Source organism: Lytechinus variegatus, chromosome 5 (genome assembly GCF_018143015.1).
Source record: "Lytechinus variegatus isolate NC3 chromosome 5, Lvar_3.0, whole genome shotgun sequence".
NCBI classification, from domain to species: Eukaryota; Metazoa; Echinodermata; class Echinoidea; order Temnopleuroida; family Toxopneustidae; genus Lytechinus; species Lytechinus variegatus.
Genome location: NC_054744.1, coordinates 33,003,899 through 33,021,153, shown reverse-complemented (window position 1 = coordinate 33,021,153; position 17,255 = coordinate 33,003,899). Strand labels below are relative to the sequence as shown.

At 36.5% G+C, this 17,255-nt stretch overlaps 1 protein-coding gene across 1 annotated transcript; it reads right to left on the bottom strand.

Moving 5' to 3' along the window:
- Positions 1-1,848: 1,848 nt before the first annotated feature.
- LOC121415956 (serine/threonine-protein phosphatase 6 regulatory ankyrin repeat subunit C-like) lies at positions 1,849-13,211 on the bottom strand. The gene is made up of 8 exons (XM_041609366.1): positions 12,960-13,211; positions 8,584-8,662; positions 7,404-7,528; positions 6,999-7,057; positions 5,706-5,817; positions 5,119-5,214; positions 3,508-3,580; positions 1,849-2,573 (listed from the first exon to the last, which is right to left on the bottom strand). The coding sequence occupies exons 1-8, from the start codon at positions 13,122-13,124 to the stop codon at positions 2,461-2,463; spliced, it is 822 nt and encodes a 273-aa protein (XP_041465300.1). The 5' UTR covers positions 13,125-13,211; the 3' UTR covers positions 1,849-2,460.
- Positions 13,212-17,255: the final 4,044 nt, after the last annotated feature.

The following is a 17,255-nucleotide window of genomic DNA, read 5'->3' as shown; positions in this document are numbered from 1 at the left end:
GTAGAACTGGACATGTTTGGTCAGCTATGCCAATAGCACATATATCAATGATTAAGACTACAAGTGTATGATTTTTTTTCAACAGTGCTTGAAATCCTTGAATATTCTAATATAAATATAAGTAGTCTTTGACTACTGGCATTCATAGAGAATTTATCCCAGATTGAAATCATGATATTCAAAAATAGTTTCTTGTGCAATACACCTTTTGACCTTATCCAGCAAAGCAAAAGCCATTTGTGACAAACATTTTAGAAAAAAATAAAACAAACAAACTCACCCTCACAAAAATAGTAGTACATCACAGAAACTTAGGTACATTATCAAAAGGACGGATCAAAAATTATACATAGCACATTAAAACTATCTGAGAGATTCATCAGGACGAACTTCATGTATCATCTTAATTTTTCTTGAACGAAATATTATTCATCTAGTCCCAGTAACATGCAGCTTCACACCAGGGGCCGTAACATAATAATATCATATAGCACTTATGAGGCGCCAATTATTTTAGTTGCCTATTCAATGGCGCACTATATATACCCGGCTTTGGCTCGAGCTGCCTTACAGCACTCAAGTAATCATTCCTACCGGGTACCCATTTTACCTCACCTGGGTTGACTGCAGCACAATGTGGGTAAATTTCTTGCTGAAGGAAAACACGCCATGGCTGGAATTTGAACTTGCGTCGCTCAGATTGACAGACAAGTTTTGTAACCACTAGACCATGAAGCCCCCACAAAGCTAAGTGATTGACCTTGGGGCAGATCTTTAATTAGTATATGCAATCAATCAAAGGAATTAACCCAACGATCAATCACTATTCTTTATGTAACGTTACAGGCCCGGGATCATAGGCTGATTTCTATTGCTTGAAAACAATGTTCATAATGTGCAATCAAGTATACAAATCTACTGTGAGATCGATCGCTAAGTTTTGTGTTACTGGCCCTGGAGTACTTACATTGAAATACCAATGTGTAGAAAAAAGCATAGCTATGGACATCTGGGCCTCGTATTACCAAGAGTAGCGATCAATCCAATCAACCACAACTATGGAAAGCCAGCAATGTCAACATCTATTTTGCATTTTTGTTCAAAATATTTCTAGACATGATGTATATTCATACATGTACCTTCATCATTTTCTTGCAGATTCAGTGTGATTCTCTTTGTTTAATACTAAGGAGATTGAGCTAATTTCCTGTAGAAAAAAAATTATGATATGGATGGATTTCCATAGAGCTGAGATTAATTGGATCAAAGTTCAAACATACATGTAATTCTTTGTAAGACGGAAGCCCTGGGGCCCCAATTCATATAGAGTTGATGTCAACTACCATGACAACAGTAAAAATTCTACTTTTTGATTGGCTCTTCCAATTAAATTTGACATTCCAGTAAGAGTTGCAATCATAGCAACTCTTTATGAAATGGGGTCCTGATACTCTAGAGACATTAGGATGTTAAAATCCAAACCTAAGTACATGTAACCAGTAGAAGAAATCAAACTATGGGAATATGATTTAGTATATCATATTTCTTCATATAGTCCATCAATGTCTCCCGTACAAGGAGGTTGCCAAATAATGCATTTTTGTTTGGCATAGTGAGCGCAAGCACTCTCTGTAATTGTGATGTGACCTGAACGTTTGAGCTACATTGTAGCAAATAAACCTCAGCAAGGACAAATAGTTCATATCATGCCGGCCTTCTTTTGCAGGAGAAATCATAAAAATCAACAGCTGTGAACTAGAAATAAGCAATGCTAATTATACCTCTAACATCAATTTCAATTGCAGTGTAAAATGAACATGACTTTTGGATATTTTGACAAATGTGTTCTATTTGAATACCAGATTCTTTTAGCCTCTGTGTATTAGTGTTCATAGTAAGTGCATGCTCTAGCCTAATTACACATCTCTATCAATCACACAAACATATTCTACAAATTGAGGAATGACATAGCAAATACATATCTTGAAAATACAAACTTTCTCCTCCAGAATTGCAGGGAAATCCCCTCCTATCAACAAGATTGAGAGTGCTTGACAAAGAAGAAAAAGTAAGAATTATAGAATACAATTAGTTGTGTTTATTCAATTAATATTGCATGATGTGAAAAATATGAATCTTTTAACTTTGCATTGTACTCCACAATGGAACATGTATTCAAGAATCTGTCCATAAAAAAATCTGCTTATAATTGTCTCCATTGGGCAGTCTTCATAGTACAGGTTTCAATGTATCATACATGTATGCTGTAAATGAGCCAAGTTTTTAGTCAGTCTGTAAAAAAGCTCTTTATTTGCTTTTATCTCATAATGAACGAGTGAATAAATAGCAGCAAACACTTTAGATCAGCGAAGGCGATATAAAAAGGATATTTTGAGGCAGGGATGAATTCATATTTTCCCTATGTAAAAATAAGTGTACTTTGGTCCAATGCATTGGTTTTCACGTCCTCCAAACAGAGAAAGCTGGTTGACCCTCTGCATGTTTACTGGATGCTGATGACACATCCTCCTCTGCTAGAACATCTCCTCCCAATATGGCCGACATCTGAGATGCTGAAAAGTGGAAGAATGTATGTTACTAAAACTCATTCAGAATCAAAACTATCTACACCAAGGTAGGAATTAATTTCCAAGGGCTACATTTTTACTCTTATTTTTTATCTATTTCTATCCTTTTAATTGATATATTTATTTACCATACTGTTTTCTTCTTTATATTTTAATTTTTTTATTTATATTATTTGATTCATTCATTCATTCATTCTTTCTTTAATTTATTCATTCATTCTTCATTTATTTATTCATATATATAGTTATTTATATATTTATTTATTTATTAATTTATTTACTTCCTTATTTATTCATTGAGATATTTATGTATGTATTTAGGCATAGATCTTTCAAATTGATAGGCAAAAGGCACCCAAACAGATGGTCCCTACAAAGTCACGTTGGAGAACATAACAATGGGAAACCTGTACATCATTAGACCATAAAAGCAATGATTTATCATGGTTTTATGTCGTCCTCCAACATAGCTGCTTGTGGGAACTCCCTATAGCACTGGAAGTGTTAGAAATTTTAAGGTGATATTTAATAATAATAATAATAACCCGCATTTATATAGAGCTTAACACATCGGAACCACGTCTCTATAAAGCGCTTTACAGATATATTATTACCCCAGTCATCAGATCCTTGCATGCCCGCATACAATGTATGCACCTTCTCCACTCCGTGGGGAGCATTCTAACAAGAGTTCCAAGACTTAATTGCTCGGCATACTACATAGGCTTTCGCAGCCTACTGGGTACCCATCTAAAACCTGGGTGGAGAGTGGCAAATTGTGGATTGATGCCTTGCCAAAGGACGCTAGGCCATGGTGGGATTCGAACACACGACCCTCTGATTACAAGGCAAGAGTCAGAACCGCTACACCACGGCGCTTCCATATTTGATAAAAAGGCTATAAATTGATAAGACTTACAATTGTTACTTTTTCCCTTAGAGAATGGATCTTGTCTGATAGCATAGGCAGATTCAGGTCTTGAGTAGGATGCCTACAAAACAAAACAAATATCAAATGTTCACAAGGACAATTGAAAAAAATAAATGAAATGCTCTTATGCACGAGTCGAGTGTTCTAAGCACCCATCTAACGAAGATTGGCAATAGACTCAAATCAAACTCATTGGCCCGATTCACAAAGGTGGTTTTGAACACCCACCGGCCACGGTTGAGTTTAATTCCTGTATAAATTATGCTTATTTTACCGCGTATATTAAAAAATGTCCAATGCTGATGCACGCTTCTGTCACAGTGCACCAAATTGACACCTGTTGCTGTGGTTATCCACGCTATTTTATTCATGAGTCCACTCTTTTGAATAATGAGTCCACTCTTCAAACAGTGGACTCGTGAATAAAATAGCGTATCTAAACAGGCGTCAATTTGGCGAACTGTGACATTAGCATGCATCAGCATTGGACATTTTTATACAGGCGTCCGATACGCGCTAAATCAAGCGTAATCTATACAGGAAATCTGCATAAACCATGGATTCAACCGTGGGTTTTCAAAACCACCTTTGTGAATTCGGGCCAAAGTGAAATTGATTTTAAATTGTGTTGAGATCTTATGCATGTGATGTCATATCCTCATAGTGCCTTCGCTAAGGGGATACAGGGATATGCGCAAATGGAGTTATCAAAGATGCGCCAGCTATAGATCACCAACGCACGCAAGGCAAAGGCACTGAGCTCTATGATGACGTCAATGCATAAGGTCTATTAAGGATTTAAAATCACTCTTTGACAAGTAACATATTAATTTTAACAATGGATTTCACTCATGAGTAATAAAACAAGACTTTATGATCCATAGCTTAATGATGTGTAAAATAACCTAGTGGCTGTTTCACAAAGCTGTTCATTAGACATGAGTGACTTAACACAAAAACAACTGAATGAAATGGCTTCGTGACCTTTGCTCTGGCCACAATTGCTCAATGGAAAATCTGCAAGTTAAGACAAACATAAAACCCAACTTCCAAAACTAAATAAACCGTAATCCTTACCCCTACATTATTCTGAACCAAAACTTCTATTACCATCCTAACTCTAACCCTACGCCTTCTAAGATATGAAGACCAGAGAAAATGACACAGGAGCAAATGTTGTGTCACCAAAAGACCAACCAGACAAGCTTTAATATTTTGGGTTATATTGCGAACAAAAGTAAAATGTTCATCATGGTTGCAATATGATGAGCTGTAGGCAGACAGAATGCAAACATAGTAAACAAAGTCATGTACCATACTCTGTGTTCATATACCACATCATGCTTTAATGAAAATTCCACCTATTTGTGAATTTTTCAAATTTGGAGAACAAAAATGTGATGAACTAGTTTTGTAAGAGATATGTGTTGAATGCCAAAGTGTAACAACAAATTCAATTAAACCTTTTTTTAAAAATACAAGCCCCTTGGCATTCCTATTTTTTAATATATAGCCAACATAATAAACATTACAGATCTATGCCTGCAGTGACTACATTGTGATTTTGTAATCACTAGTGTTGCATAATTTGATATTTACCATTCTTATTCCAGATACTATTTTGGTCCCACTATCAGGTCGGGATCCGCTTCCTGGTCGAGAACCACTTCCAGGTCGACTATCACACCCTGTAATCTTGAATATAAAGTATAAAAAAGAATTGAATTCATGCATCAGAAAAATAACATTTACACCAAGTGGGATTACTAGAGTAACAACAGTTTATAATGTCCATGGGTAATTTAATTTTCTTCCCTCTTCAGAAAAAATTAATATTCTATACAGCGCAATAACAGGTAGAATATAAATTGGATAAAATACATTGCTTCACAATAGTACTCTAACAATCATGTTCTCCTTTTCTGATAACTCTTTCTGCAGCAATAATCATGTTTAACAATGACAAAGGATAAAAGTTACTAATTACCCATTTTACTAAATTATGTCAATTCAATGACATAAATATAATTGTCTTCCCACTTTATGTTTCTCCTCAAAAATCAACCCCGCCCCCCTCAAAAAATGGTAATCACAAGAAATAATACAGGAAAATTCATAGGTAACATTCAGACAATTTTTTATTCTATTAACTGAGTAACAGAAGTCCGAACACTTATTTTTGGTACCTTTTTAATAATTCCCTTTGATATGAGATCTTGTTTTGATGTGCGTGGACAGCCCAGGGCAGCAAAGTGAGCCCAGATCTTGTTTGAGGCTGAAGCAAAGTCTGTTGGTGTTCTGAAAAGCAAATGATTCCAAGAACTATTAGTTGAATCAGCATAATACAGGTCTAGAACTAGAATTAAAATTGACAATGCAAATTTTACAAGGGCCCTACAGAAAAGGGAAGGCAGTGCTGCAAACAATTATTTCAGGAGAAAGTCTTTTAAATCGAGGTTGTAAAAATATTATCATACATCTAGATCTCATACACTATAAAGGTAAACTTATTTTTGTAAAATAATGAAAGCTTAGCTCAAAATCGATAATTGTGATGGTCACTAAATTGATGACAATTGATGGAATTCTTTGCTTATTTTTGTTATTTCTCAGCAATTTATATATTTTCATCCAGAGTTTTTGGCACATATTTTTTATTTATACATACAAACACTTTGGTGGTAATCTCATTGGATTCCGTTTTGAGATCATTACTACAACTGCATCTTTAAGAGGCATCAAAGGCCAAGGCCATGAAATAGGGCATCAACAGTAAAATCTTCATTACATTTTAATGGCACACATACAGGCTACAGGCAAAAGGGCACTTATTCTGGCCTAAAGTCTACAAATATTTGGAAAGGCATAAAGGCCATTTCTGAGGGTATTATATGCTTTTCACACTGCACTTTATGTCCTAAATTGGTGGGGCTAAGGGGGGGGGGGGTCCAGTCTTAACCCCATCAATTTCCCGGGGTTAAGCTTAGCCCACTTCGTTTTCACACTATGTTTTAGCAAAGTGGGCTAGCACGGTAAATAGTACGGTACTATCTGGCCCTGCAAAAAAAGCAGGGTTAGCAGTGCTAGCACCACAATTGCGGTGCTAAGAGATGCAGTGTGAAAACGAAACAGGGCTAAGGAAAGTGGGGCTAAGCATTAGCCAATCACAGAAGTCGAATTGCACATTAATCACGCTCTGTATGGTAAAATCATCAATATTTATGAGCTGAGAGATAGTCCGGGGTTAAGGCATTAACCACGGTTGAGCAGATAGTATGGGGTTAAGAAAGACAGTGTGAATAAAAAAAAGATAGTATGGGGTTAAGGAAATGCAGTGTGAAAAGCATATTAGAGGCCATGGCCTTGGGTAGATTTCAGCCCTGATAATAAAAAAGAAAAAAGTGCATGGAGTAATTAAGGAAAAGACAGTAAGAGAGAAAAACTTAATGAAAGAAATTGCATGAATTATTCAAACATACCTTCCTTCCATATCAGGTAGCTCTGGTTGGGCTCCATTCTGTAGTAACAGCATTACAACCTGTAGGAGAAACAGACAAAAACTGTTATTTTTCACACAATAGAAAAATCAAGTCACTCTCAAAACATGAATCTAGGCCTTACATGTAATTGTTTCTTCTCTAGTTATTCAGACTTTACATGAGCAGCTAACAATATCTGGTTCATTTTTTTAAATATAGACATACTTCTCAACAAGATTTTATATGTAGGTATACATATGCTCTACTTATTGTAATATTAAGTATTGTAATATTAAGCTTGAATTAAAAAAAAACATATTGTAAGTCATAATTAGGCACAATCCAAATTGTTCATGTCTAAGATGTATTGGTTTTGACATTCTGCTGTAAAGAAAAACTTGATACCTTTCCATGCTCTTGAAATGCAGCAGCGTGAAGAGGAGTCCACAGCGTGTTTTTATTCTGATAATTGATGTCAGCTCCAGCATCTAGCAGCCCCTTAATAACATCATGAAAGCCCCAAAATGCAGCTAAACATTAACATGGTAGATGAAATAAATAGTTAAAAGGTGAATAAAAAACAAGAATAGAATCCAGACAGTATGCAGTTGACATTAATGCCTCCTCCATTGCCAGATCTTGAACATACCCAATTTTGTTACCTTTAACCTTAAACCTAAATAACTTCAAAAGTAATCAGTACATCCTCAATTCTGGCAAATACTTACGGTGGGTGGAAGCATGGAATTGTAATGAGGCTATTGGGTTAGTCTTTTGTTATTGCCATTAGATTTGTTAAATCAGTTGAGCAATCTACATGTACGCCGAGAGCTACGCACAAAATAAATGAAAACAGCCCTAGCATAGTTCCTACCATCATCATTGATGGGTGGTGTGAAAGAGAGAATATCGCGATCAATGGGGATAGCATGCAGGAAAATGAAGAAAGGCGAGAAAAATAACATACACACCAACGGAAAGAATCTAAACCTACTTATTGACTTGATTAAAAATCTAACTTTCTTTAGACATCACAAGCTGACAGACATTTTGTTTATTTTGTTTGCCCTTTTTGTTTAACTTTACTTTTATGATTTCCAATGACTACATGTATTTGTTATAAGCTGCTAAAATCCCTATATTTAATCAGTTAAGATTGAAGATCACAGTGAAAAGGGCCCATCAAACACTACCCTGTCTATTTTCATTTCCAATTACAATTTTCTGCTTTTCAATAATTCATTTTGATATTTTCATTTCCAATTACATGAATTTCCCTTTTTAATAATTCATTTTGATATCATTCTTTTCAATGATGTGCCGAGTGATCCAAGGCACCTGCTAGACATGTGAAAGTCCGGGCTCGATCCCGGCCATGGCACTAACGTGAGCAAGACATTAATCCTCCTTGCTCTTTTATCCTACGTTTGAATAAATGGAAATGCTTAACACATTCTTCGTTACCCTGTGTGGACTGTTGATAAAAGAAATGAAATCAGTCAATCATGTATTGTAGACCCCGTTTTATCTTCTTTCATATTATAACATATCATAAAACTATTTACACTGTACAAGTAAATCTTACCAATATACAGCTGACTTTGAACAACTTCTCCGGTTTCTCCTTTCACCTCAACACTCTCTGACAGAAACTTTTCAACCAACTACAAAAGAAAAAAAAACAGAGTCTCATGAGATATAGATTTAGTGCACAACATTGCTTTTCCTGTACCTCTACATTAGACCGATTTATAAATAGGTCATTTCTGTCAGGGAACATGCTCCGCTGAAACTACGTCTGGCTGCACAGTTTCCCCTTCGTCAATAGACAGATGACAGGCATTGGGCTCTAAATGGTGGAGGTTCGACCAACACTTAACTACAGCGTCTATGGAGAAAGGGCATGCTAGTGCACCTATGATTACTGTGAAATTCCAGCTTTAGATGGGCGAAAAGTGCACAATAATAAAGAGAAAATAACATTGAAGAGTCTATACATGTAAACAGCCTACCACCTTTCCGAAAAATAAGCTATAAAATAACTCCTCGATATGCGTCTTGTAACTTAGCAAAAGACAAAAGAGAACATGATGGCAACTATTTTACACGTAAATCGATGCAAAGCATTACGCAAAGTCTGCAAAGTGTCCAATCTTTTTACTGTAAAGAATTTGGTGGAATGTTGATTGACAAACGATAGCGCTTGCGGGGCTTCGTTCAAGGTACGTAGAATTTTCTATATTTTTTGTTTTAATTTGTCATCGCTTTGAATATTTTCCACAAAGTATTATCATCACTCATCAGCAAAAATAAAATAAAAAGTATGTTTTCTAAGTTATTGCATTTATTGGCATCTCTATCTTAGCAAACAATCATCCGAATTGCACATACAATGAATTAATAATAAAAAAATACAGACAAGCTGAATTACGGTTGTGAATTGTACTATTAGCGCCATAAACGCAACAACCTTCCTTTTATTTCCGCCAAAGGGACATGCGAAGCAAATTTTCAGGCAGAAGTACCGTAAGCGATTTTTCTCTTTTTTATATGCTTTTTACATTAAAGAAATTGTAAAATCGAAAATGGAACGCTTTTCACCAGAAAAAAGCCCTGGTGAGTGGTGAGTAGCGGGGGATGAGTTTCGGCTAACATTATTCGCGTTATGATGCGATGTCAGCAGCATATCTCTAGTCTTCTTCTTCTTCCCCCGCTTATATCGGAGATCAACAGCAAGGTGCTGCACAAAGAATGTCCGGCATCAGTAGTTAATAATCACAGAGAGGAGAGAGATGTATAGCCAGTTGTTGTGTATCCGGACGGCCGGGACGGGTTGTGTGTCCGGACGATCAATTTTAGAATGTAGGTATGTAACAAAAAAAATGAAAATCCTCAAATCTCAATGAATTTGGTATCATTTGAAAGCCCTTAAAAAGACCTTTCAAATGATACCAAGAACTCAAATTTTCATCAAGAAATTATAAAGTTATTCCAGTTTAAGTCGCGCATATTTATCCAAATTTGTGGTCATTGTCTTAATGTAAAGTCAATGGAGTGCATAACCGATTTTTGTGACCATTTTGTGACCATTTTGAACCCAAGTCTTCAACGGGCTCTAACTTCTTTGTTTTTGAGCCCTTTGAAGTAATTTAGGTATCAATAGAAAGGTGAAAGAAAACTCAATTGATGTGTAATCATTTCACTTGGTAATTTTTCTTCTTATTATGTGTAAAATAATTTTTTTTAATTAATTCTAATTGATTATGCAAATTACAATTACTCGCCTCTTTTTTTTGCCAAATAAAGGCGATAATGAGAGATAATTTGTATATAATTTAGTTGGCATCAGAACAGCATCATGTAGATAATTTCCTAAATGAATTTGTTTAAAGTATTGTTTTTGTAATTTCTAATGTATATCTTTGTTTTTCTGATATAAATTACAATTAGCTCTTTTTCAACTTTAGTATTGTGTACATGTATGTATGGGGTCGTTTTTTTTTTACAAATGAAAAATATCATTCCTTTTGTACATGTACTTTGTATGGTATAAAAATACAAGTGTGCTTTTCTGATGTATTTGATTGTTTCACCAATTCTTTATGTATTTTATTGTTTCAACAATTTGTTTATAGATGGATAATGTAGCTTTCATTTTGGAGACCGTGGGCATTCGATTACAATTTTTTTTAGGAAGGATGAGCAGCAGAGTCTGAGGGTGTAAAGACGTAGCATTGCATGTAATTCAAGTATCAAGAAGGAAACATAAAAATTAAGCTTTAATATATGCATTTCTTAGATATGTATGATTACAACAAAGGCCATGTTCGAGCACTCCTTTTTTAATGAAAAATAAGTTCATATTCTAGCATGAAATCACTGCACATAAATAAAGCTCTGAACAGCAACAAAAACAGGCATCAAAGCTCCAACACTCAAAACAAGAGAACAAAAGTGACACAAAAACTTATACAAATCCCATCCCCATTTCAACTTATGAACACAACCTCCCCCCCTGCACCCTTCTTGAAAAAAAAAAATAATTATAATAAAATAGAAAAAAAATGAATAACATAGAAAAAAAATAGACAATAGAGCCATGTGGAAGTGAAATATTTCCTCTGAGAGTGAAAAATTAAACAACAAATTTTTTGCATTTTAATCATGGGCGGAAATTGGCCCCAAAGGTAGGGGGACGCTGGCATCGGCGGCGAAAGCCAACAATTTTAGGGGGGACCACCAAATTATTTTGATAATGAAAAAAATACACCAAAGGTTATCAACCAAAAATTATAGGGGGACGCAGAAAACTAAATTTGACAAGCAAAAAAAAAAAGAAAAGAAAAAAAAATTGAGGTGGGGGGGAATCGTCCCCCACCTCAAATTAAGGGCGGGGGGTACACTTCCCCCAGCTTTCGCCGCCTATGGATGCTGGCAACTCTGACAAGTTAAAAAAAAAAAGTTTATCCCCAAACTGTTGTAAGGTCATTTTCACCCCAAAAAGTTTGACCAAAAAAGAAAAAAAAATGTATTATTGTTACATGTCCCCCTATTATTTTGGGTAGGGGGACGTGTCCCCCTGGGATTTCCACCCATGAATTTAATTTTAGAAAAGTCAACATTGATATTCCACTGTCAAAAGCAAATCCAGTTTCCAAATGAAACGATAATCAACCACCTAGACTCTCGACTTGAGTCACATAACCTTGGGATGATAAAATCTTTCTGTGACAAATGTATGTATTAAAATCAATATCAGAATAATTATCTACGGTATAATGACAGAGATTTCCCAAAAAAGGCACAACATAATCATCAAGTAAGCAATTTACAATCTAGTTCAATCCAGCATGAACGACTCACTATCGACCGCTCCCATCACCCTGCCAACCGCAGGCGCATCGGGCAGCTTGACTGCCGAGAGACTGGCTGTGACAAGGGTAGCATCGCCCTGCCAACCGCAGGCGCATCGGGCAGCTCGACTGCCGAGAGACCGGCTGTGACAAGGGTAGCTGGCATCTCTTATATCTGGACTGCGCAACGTCAGAATCGCGTAAGTTTGGATTTTTTGATAATTCAAATATATTTCCAGTCAAATTGTATACCTAATCGGATTCTTGTTTTACTTACCATAAAAAATTTTCGAACATTTACGCATCCAAAAATTTGATGAACTTTCAAGCTCCGATATCCACAATTTACAGGCGAGTATCCACATTGAAACTTATATGTAGAGAAAGAGCACATCTTCAGCTGTCTGTTAAAAGGCACGAGATTGCACCTACTATGTGCGCATGCGCATTAAACCCCATTTTCAATGAGCCGCCCAGACAGAGGCGATGCCACTCGCAGCAAAACCCGCGCGAAAACCGTGCCACCAAAACCAGCGCTCGCGATGCCCCGTATTCGCACATAGCTATAGAATGTCATTTCGAAAAATTTACCAGCGAAGTTTCATCAATTTTTAGTACAAATTTTAGGAAATGTTATAAAGAACAAAATAAAAAATGATTACAAGTAATGTGTAATCCACAGACAAAAAAAGGCTTCAAAAAAGCGTCCGGATACCGACCCCCCCCCATCCTAATAATACGGCCTAATTAAAATAGTAATTATGAAGTTTATAAACACGATAAAGGAAAGTAGAAGTCTATCACACCTTCCTTCCTGATTTTCTCCCTCCGCTGCTTTCGGAGATCAGCCCTATGAAGGCAATGGCATCTAAAATAGATAGTCATCACAGGTCAAGCAGTAAACAACAGGGTTCATGCAGTTTCATGCACCCATCAATCCATCAAGGCATCATGCCGATTGTCAATAGATGGCCTGGCGATGCGGTGTTGCGATATCGAGGTCTGTGAGTGTGACTGAGTCTGTGCGGTGACTGGTGATTTTTTTTCCTTTACTAAAATCGGCTGCTTGTATTGCCATTTATCGTATTGATATCAAGTAATAATTTACCTGTTCTTCACCCTTCTGTGCTAATGTTGACAAATCTGGCAAATTGATGTGAGCTGTACGCAACTGGTTCTGCAGATCACGCATAATTCCATCACCGGATGCCTTCTTGGTTACGCCTTTAGCGTCCATGGAAGTCGCCATCTTCTCGCCCAAGATCGCATGCATACGATCATCTTTTTACCGTGAATTGTATACACTGGTACGAAGTGTGTACCTCAGTTACAGAGTTGTTTCAGTAGCTTTACATGGCAGGGGACAGGGTGAAGATCTATGGAACGCGAAGTAGTTAGTTTGCCAATTAATTAACTGTGACCAAATTTCTTTTTATTTTCTACAATACAGTGCGTCCCAGAAACCCAGAAAAACGAAACCGAGATTTATCGATGATTTATCATAACTTAATCACAAATAAAATAGACAAATGACCTACCATTGTAAAGCTTAGAATCTTGTCTTTCATCTATATTTACTTAGATTATTTCTCATTCACGCATGAGTGAGCAAAAACAATTTGAAGAGGGGATACCAAAAAGTAATTTGGCGGGCTGTATTTGACTTTCAAAAAGAAAACAAAATTTTTAAAAGGTTCAATATCTGCTCTTTAATTTGATGCCTCAATTACAGAACATAGTCAAGTAATAACAAAGTTCTGGTCATTTGAAATAAGGCTTGAATTTCAGTAATAAGAGGTTTTACAGGCTAGCGATCACTCGACACTCCGTTTTGTTGACGATCAGCCAATAACGTGCATGCGATCGATAGCTTCTGTGGGAAACCGGTAAAAAAACGTATATGGAAATACAAGCATTGTTTCGAGGGAACAGATTTTTAAAAAACTTCTTCAGGGGCGGATCCAACTTTCGCCAATAGGGGGGGGGGGGCCGAAAAATATTTTGATCAACATTTTTCTCGATTGGCCGCTACAATCTGGCTTTTTTTTTGTTGGTTTTTCAGGGAGTTTTAGTCCTAACTAAAGACTGAAGTTTTAAGTATATGTTAGTTTTTATTGCTATAAAAAATGTAAGCGGTATCTCATGTGGTCTTAATATAGAATGCGAGCGCGAAGCGCGAGCTAAAAATCTTTGATATTTTATGTCCTTAGAACTGAAGATTCAGAGCAGTTTTTATAATCATGAACAAAGATAAGTATCCAACTAAACAATGCGAGCGCGAAGCGCGAGCCGAAATTTTATCATATAGTAACGTGAAAAGTGACTCAATTAGGACTGTTTTTAGTGATTAATGGAGAGGAAACAAGTATCACCAATTAGATAATGAGAGTGCGAAGCGCGAGCTCAAAATTTCTGATATTCCGACCTGAAAAAATGAACAGTCTAAGCGCGTTTTTATTTAAATAAACAAGCTGTGTGTCTCAAACAATTAAATGCGAGCGCGAAGCATGAGCTTAATTTTTTGATATACTGACATGATAAAGGAGCATTTGACAAATTTTGGTAAGAATTTCCAAAGAGCATAGGTTTCTCACAAATCAAACAATGCGAGCGCGCAGCGCGAGCTGAACATTTTGATACACATTAACAATTTGTGTATATCAAACAAAATAATGAAAGCTTGATGTGCCAGCTAAAAAATATGTGTAAATTAATATCAGAACTGGATATATTGTATATATATATTGGTTATATATTAGTGTCATTTAACCCTCTTGAATGGGATTCATTTCACAGGCAATGCGAGGTCGGGTCGGTCGTTACGAGGCTGTAAATTACACATCATGGGTAAAATACCTCTTTCTTACCTTTCTTTCTGTTTTTCGTAGTTTATATCAACGTAAAGAGTACACTTTTTCTGCAGGTTGTCAAAAAATAGGGGGGGGGGGGGCGGGGCCGGCTCGGCCCCATCCTGGATCCGCGCCTGTTCTTGACCATATTTTGTGATTGAGGTATCAAATAAAAGAGCAGATATTGATCTTTTTAGACATGTGACTTTCTTGTTGAAATTCAGATACCCCCCGCCAAATGAGTTTTTGGTATCCTTTCTTCAAATTGTTTTTGCTCACTCATGCGTGAATGAAGAATAAGTAATATCAGATGAAAGAGGAGATTCTAAGCTTAGCATTGATAGGTCATTTGTCTATTGTATTTGTGATTAAGTTCTGATAAATCGTTGCTTAATCTCGGTTTCGTTTTTTCTGGGACGCACTATATATATATATAAACATAAGCTTGTTGATTTTCGATGATCGATAAAATTCTATTGGAAGAAAAAATAACCACTTTATGCGGAAGCATCTTCTATCTATCTATCTATCTATCTATCTCTATCTATTATCTATCTATCTATCTATCTATCTATGCACCTTCTTTTCCTGACTATATAGAGTGATTATTTCAAACATAATTTCCATTGTTTTTATTTACTTTATACAAAATTATGTAATGGTTCGATGCTTCATTATAAACTGGAAGAAACTACTTATTTTGTGACAATTTGAAATTCATTAATTTCTGTTATTTTTATGTTATCTCCCGGGATATCAGAAAAAAATGATGATTGGCCAGGGGCGGCAGTTCGGGGGGGGGGGCAGTGGCGGAGATTGCACTGTGCACAGCTGCATGATTTTCCTTTGAAGTGGGAGAAGAGGAAGAAAAAGAATGGAATAAAAGAATAAAAAGTAAGGAATAAAGAGAACTGTCTTTAAATATCAATATGTAAATATCAATATGCGAGCGAGCAAATTTTCAATAGTTGGAAGATAGAATGATGACTAAAATCTTCTTTCAACGGGTGTGTAAAAATTGGAGAAAATCAGCAAGTGAGCGTATGGAGTCTTGAAACAGTAAGTTGCTTCAGTTGTCTTAAATTGAATTGAAGTTTATTTCCGTTAAAAGAAATAACAATATATAGGCCTATATAAGAATGATACATGCGAATTAATAAATGGAAAACGGGAGGATGGCCCTACTCAGCAACATCAATCATGGTGCTGCTGGTCTGTCGATGGGTTGTAAAAGATTCGTTGATGTATGTAATAAATTACAGTAAATATCAATATGCGAGGGAGCTAAACGAGCGAGCAATTTTTCAATGGTTGCAGACAGATTAATGACCATCTCCTTTCAACGGGTGTGTCAGCGAGTGAGCGTAGTGAGCAAGTCTTGAAACAGCAAGTTGCTTCAGTTGTTGAACATGAAATACATTAACATTATATGGGTATGATCAATAACTTAAACTTTAGAAGAAAATGAAAAAGAAATATGTGTTATATTCACAAGACCTTGTCATGCTTTATACATCAGCTCGTAGCATTAGATCCCATTATGCAGGATATAGGTTTTCTCATCATACACTTCATCTGTTAAGTATAGGGTATTCCTATCTTATTTTGGGTACAAGTTATCCCCCGCTTCCACAAAGATGCTTGGATATATACGACCCCCGGCCCCAGCTATTTTCATGCCAGTGTATTCAAAGAGTGTTTTGGTTGATTTTTTTTTAAAATCAAGTTATCATACAATTCATAAATGCATTCTCTCATGATACAGCGATTTGATCTAAATGTAGGGATTCGTCACTGCCAAAATCTTGCATTTTGTATGATCTTTTTTTAGAACGCATGCAAATTTGGGCCAATTTTGGACTGCATTTGAATTTTAAAGAGGAACACATGCATTAACAATATTATTTATTGTTTACTGATAAAAAAAAAATGTTTCTGTCTTGTGGGGGATGAACCGGATGATTGCCATCCGATCCCCCGCTCCGTAAAGTGAAGGGGAGGGGGGGGGGGATGTGCCCCATCCTCCCGTGAAATACGGTATATAGTTACAAAAGGGGATGGGTGTTTAACCATGGAGCTATCTGGTAAAGCAGCAGGGGTCAGTAAGTGAACACCACTGCTCGATGATTAGAATAAAAAAAAATAGGGGTGGATCGACAAACTCGATTACCAGGCAATATATGACATCTGAGGAGCGTTGTCCTAGTTCAAGTCCTGCCAGTCAGCCATATCAGTCAAATCTGCCACAGCATGACCGGTGACGTATAGATTGGGGGTGGGGTAGGGAAATACGTCGCTACTACACTGGTTTAATAAATAATAACGTTTTATTTACCCAGGGTAGCCACTTCATACCAGCGGGCCCTGCATAACATAACATGTTATTATTACCCTTCTACAATCTAAATGCTGAGCGCCAAGCAATGAGAAGGCAGACTAAAGGTCAATTTTTATAGGCTTTGGTATGACTCGGACGATGATCGAACCCACGAACTCCCGTTCATGAGGCGGACGCTCTACCACTGAGCAACCATGCTCGGTTTAACTAAACAAAA

Bases quoted from the DNA above. Each gene is read 5' to 3' on its own strand.
- LOC121415956 (XM_041609366.1), bottom strand. From the start codon at position 13,124: ATGCATGCGATCTTGGGCGAGAAGATGGCGACTTCCATGGACGCTAAA. The intron at 8,663-12,959 runs GTAAATTATTAC...TTTCTTTTGTAG, and splicing joins CACAGAAGGGTGAAGAACAG to TTGGTTGAAAAGTTTCTGTC. The intron at 5,818-6,998 runs GTATGTTTGAAT...TTTGCTTTTCAG, and splicing joins CTACCTGATATGGAAGGAAG to AACACCAACAGACTTTGCTT.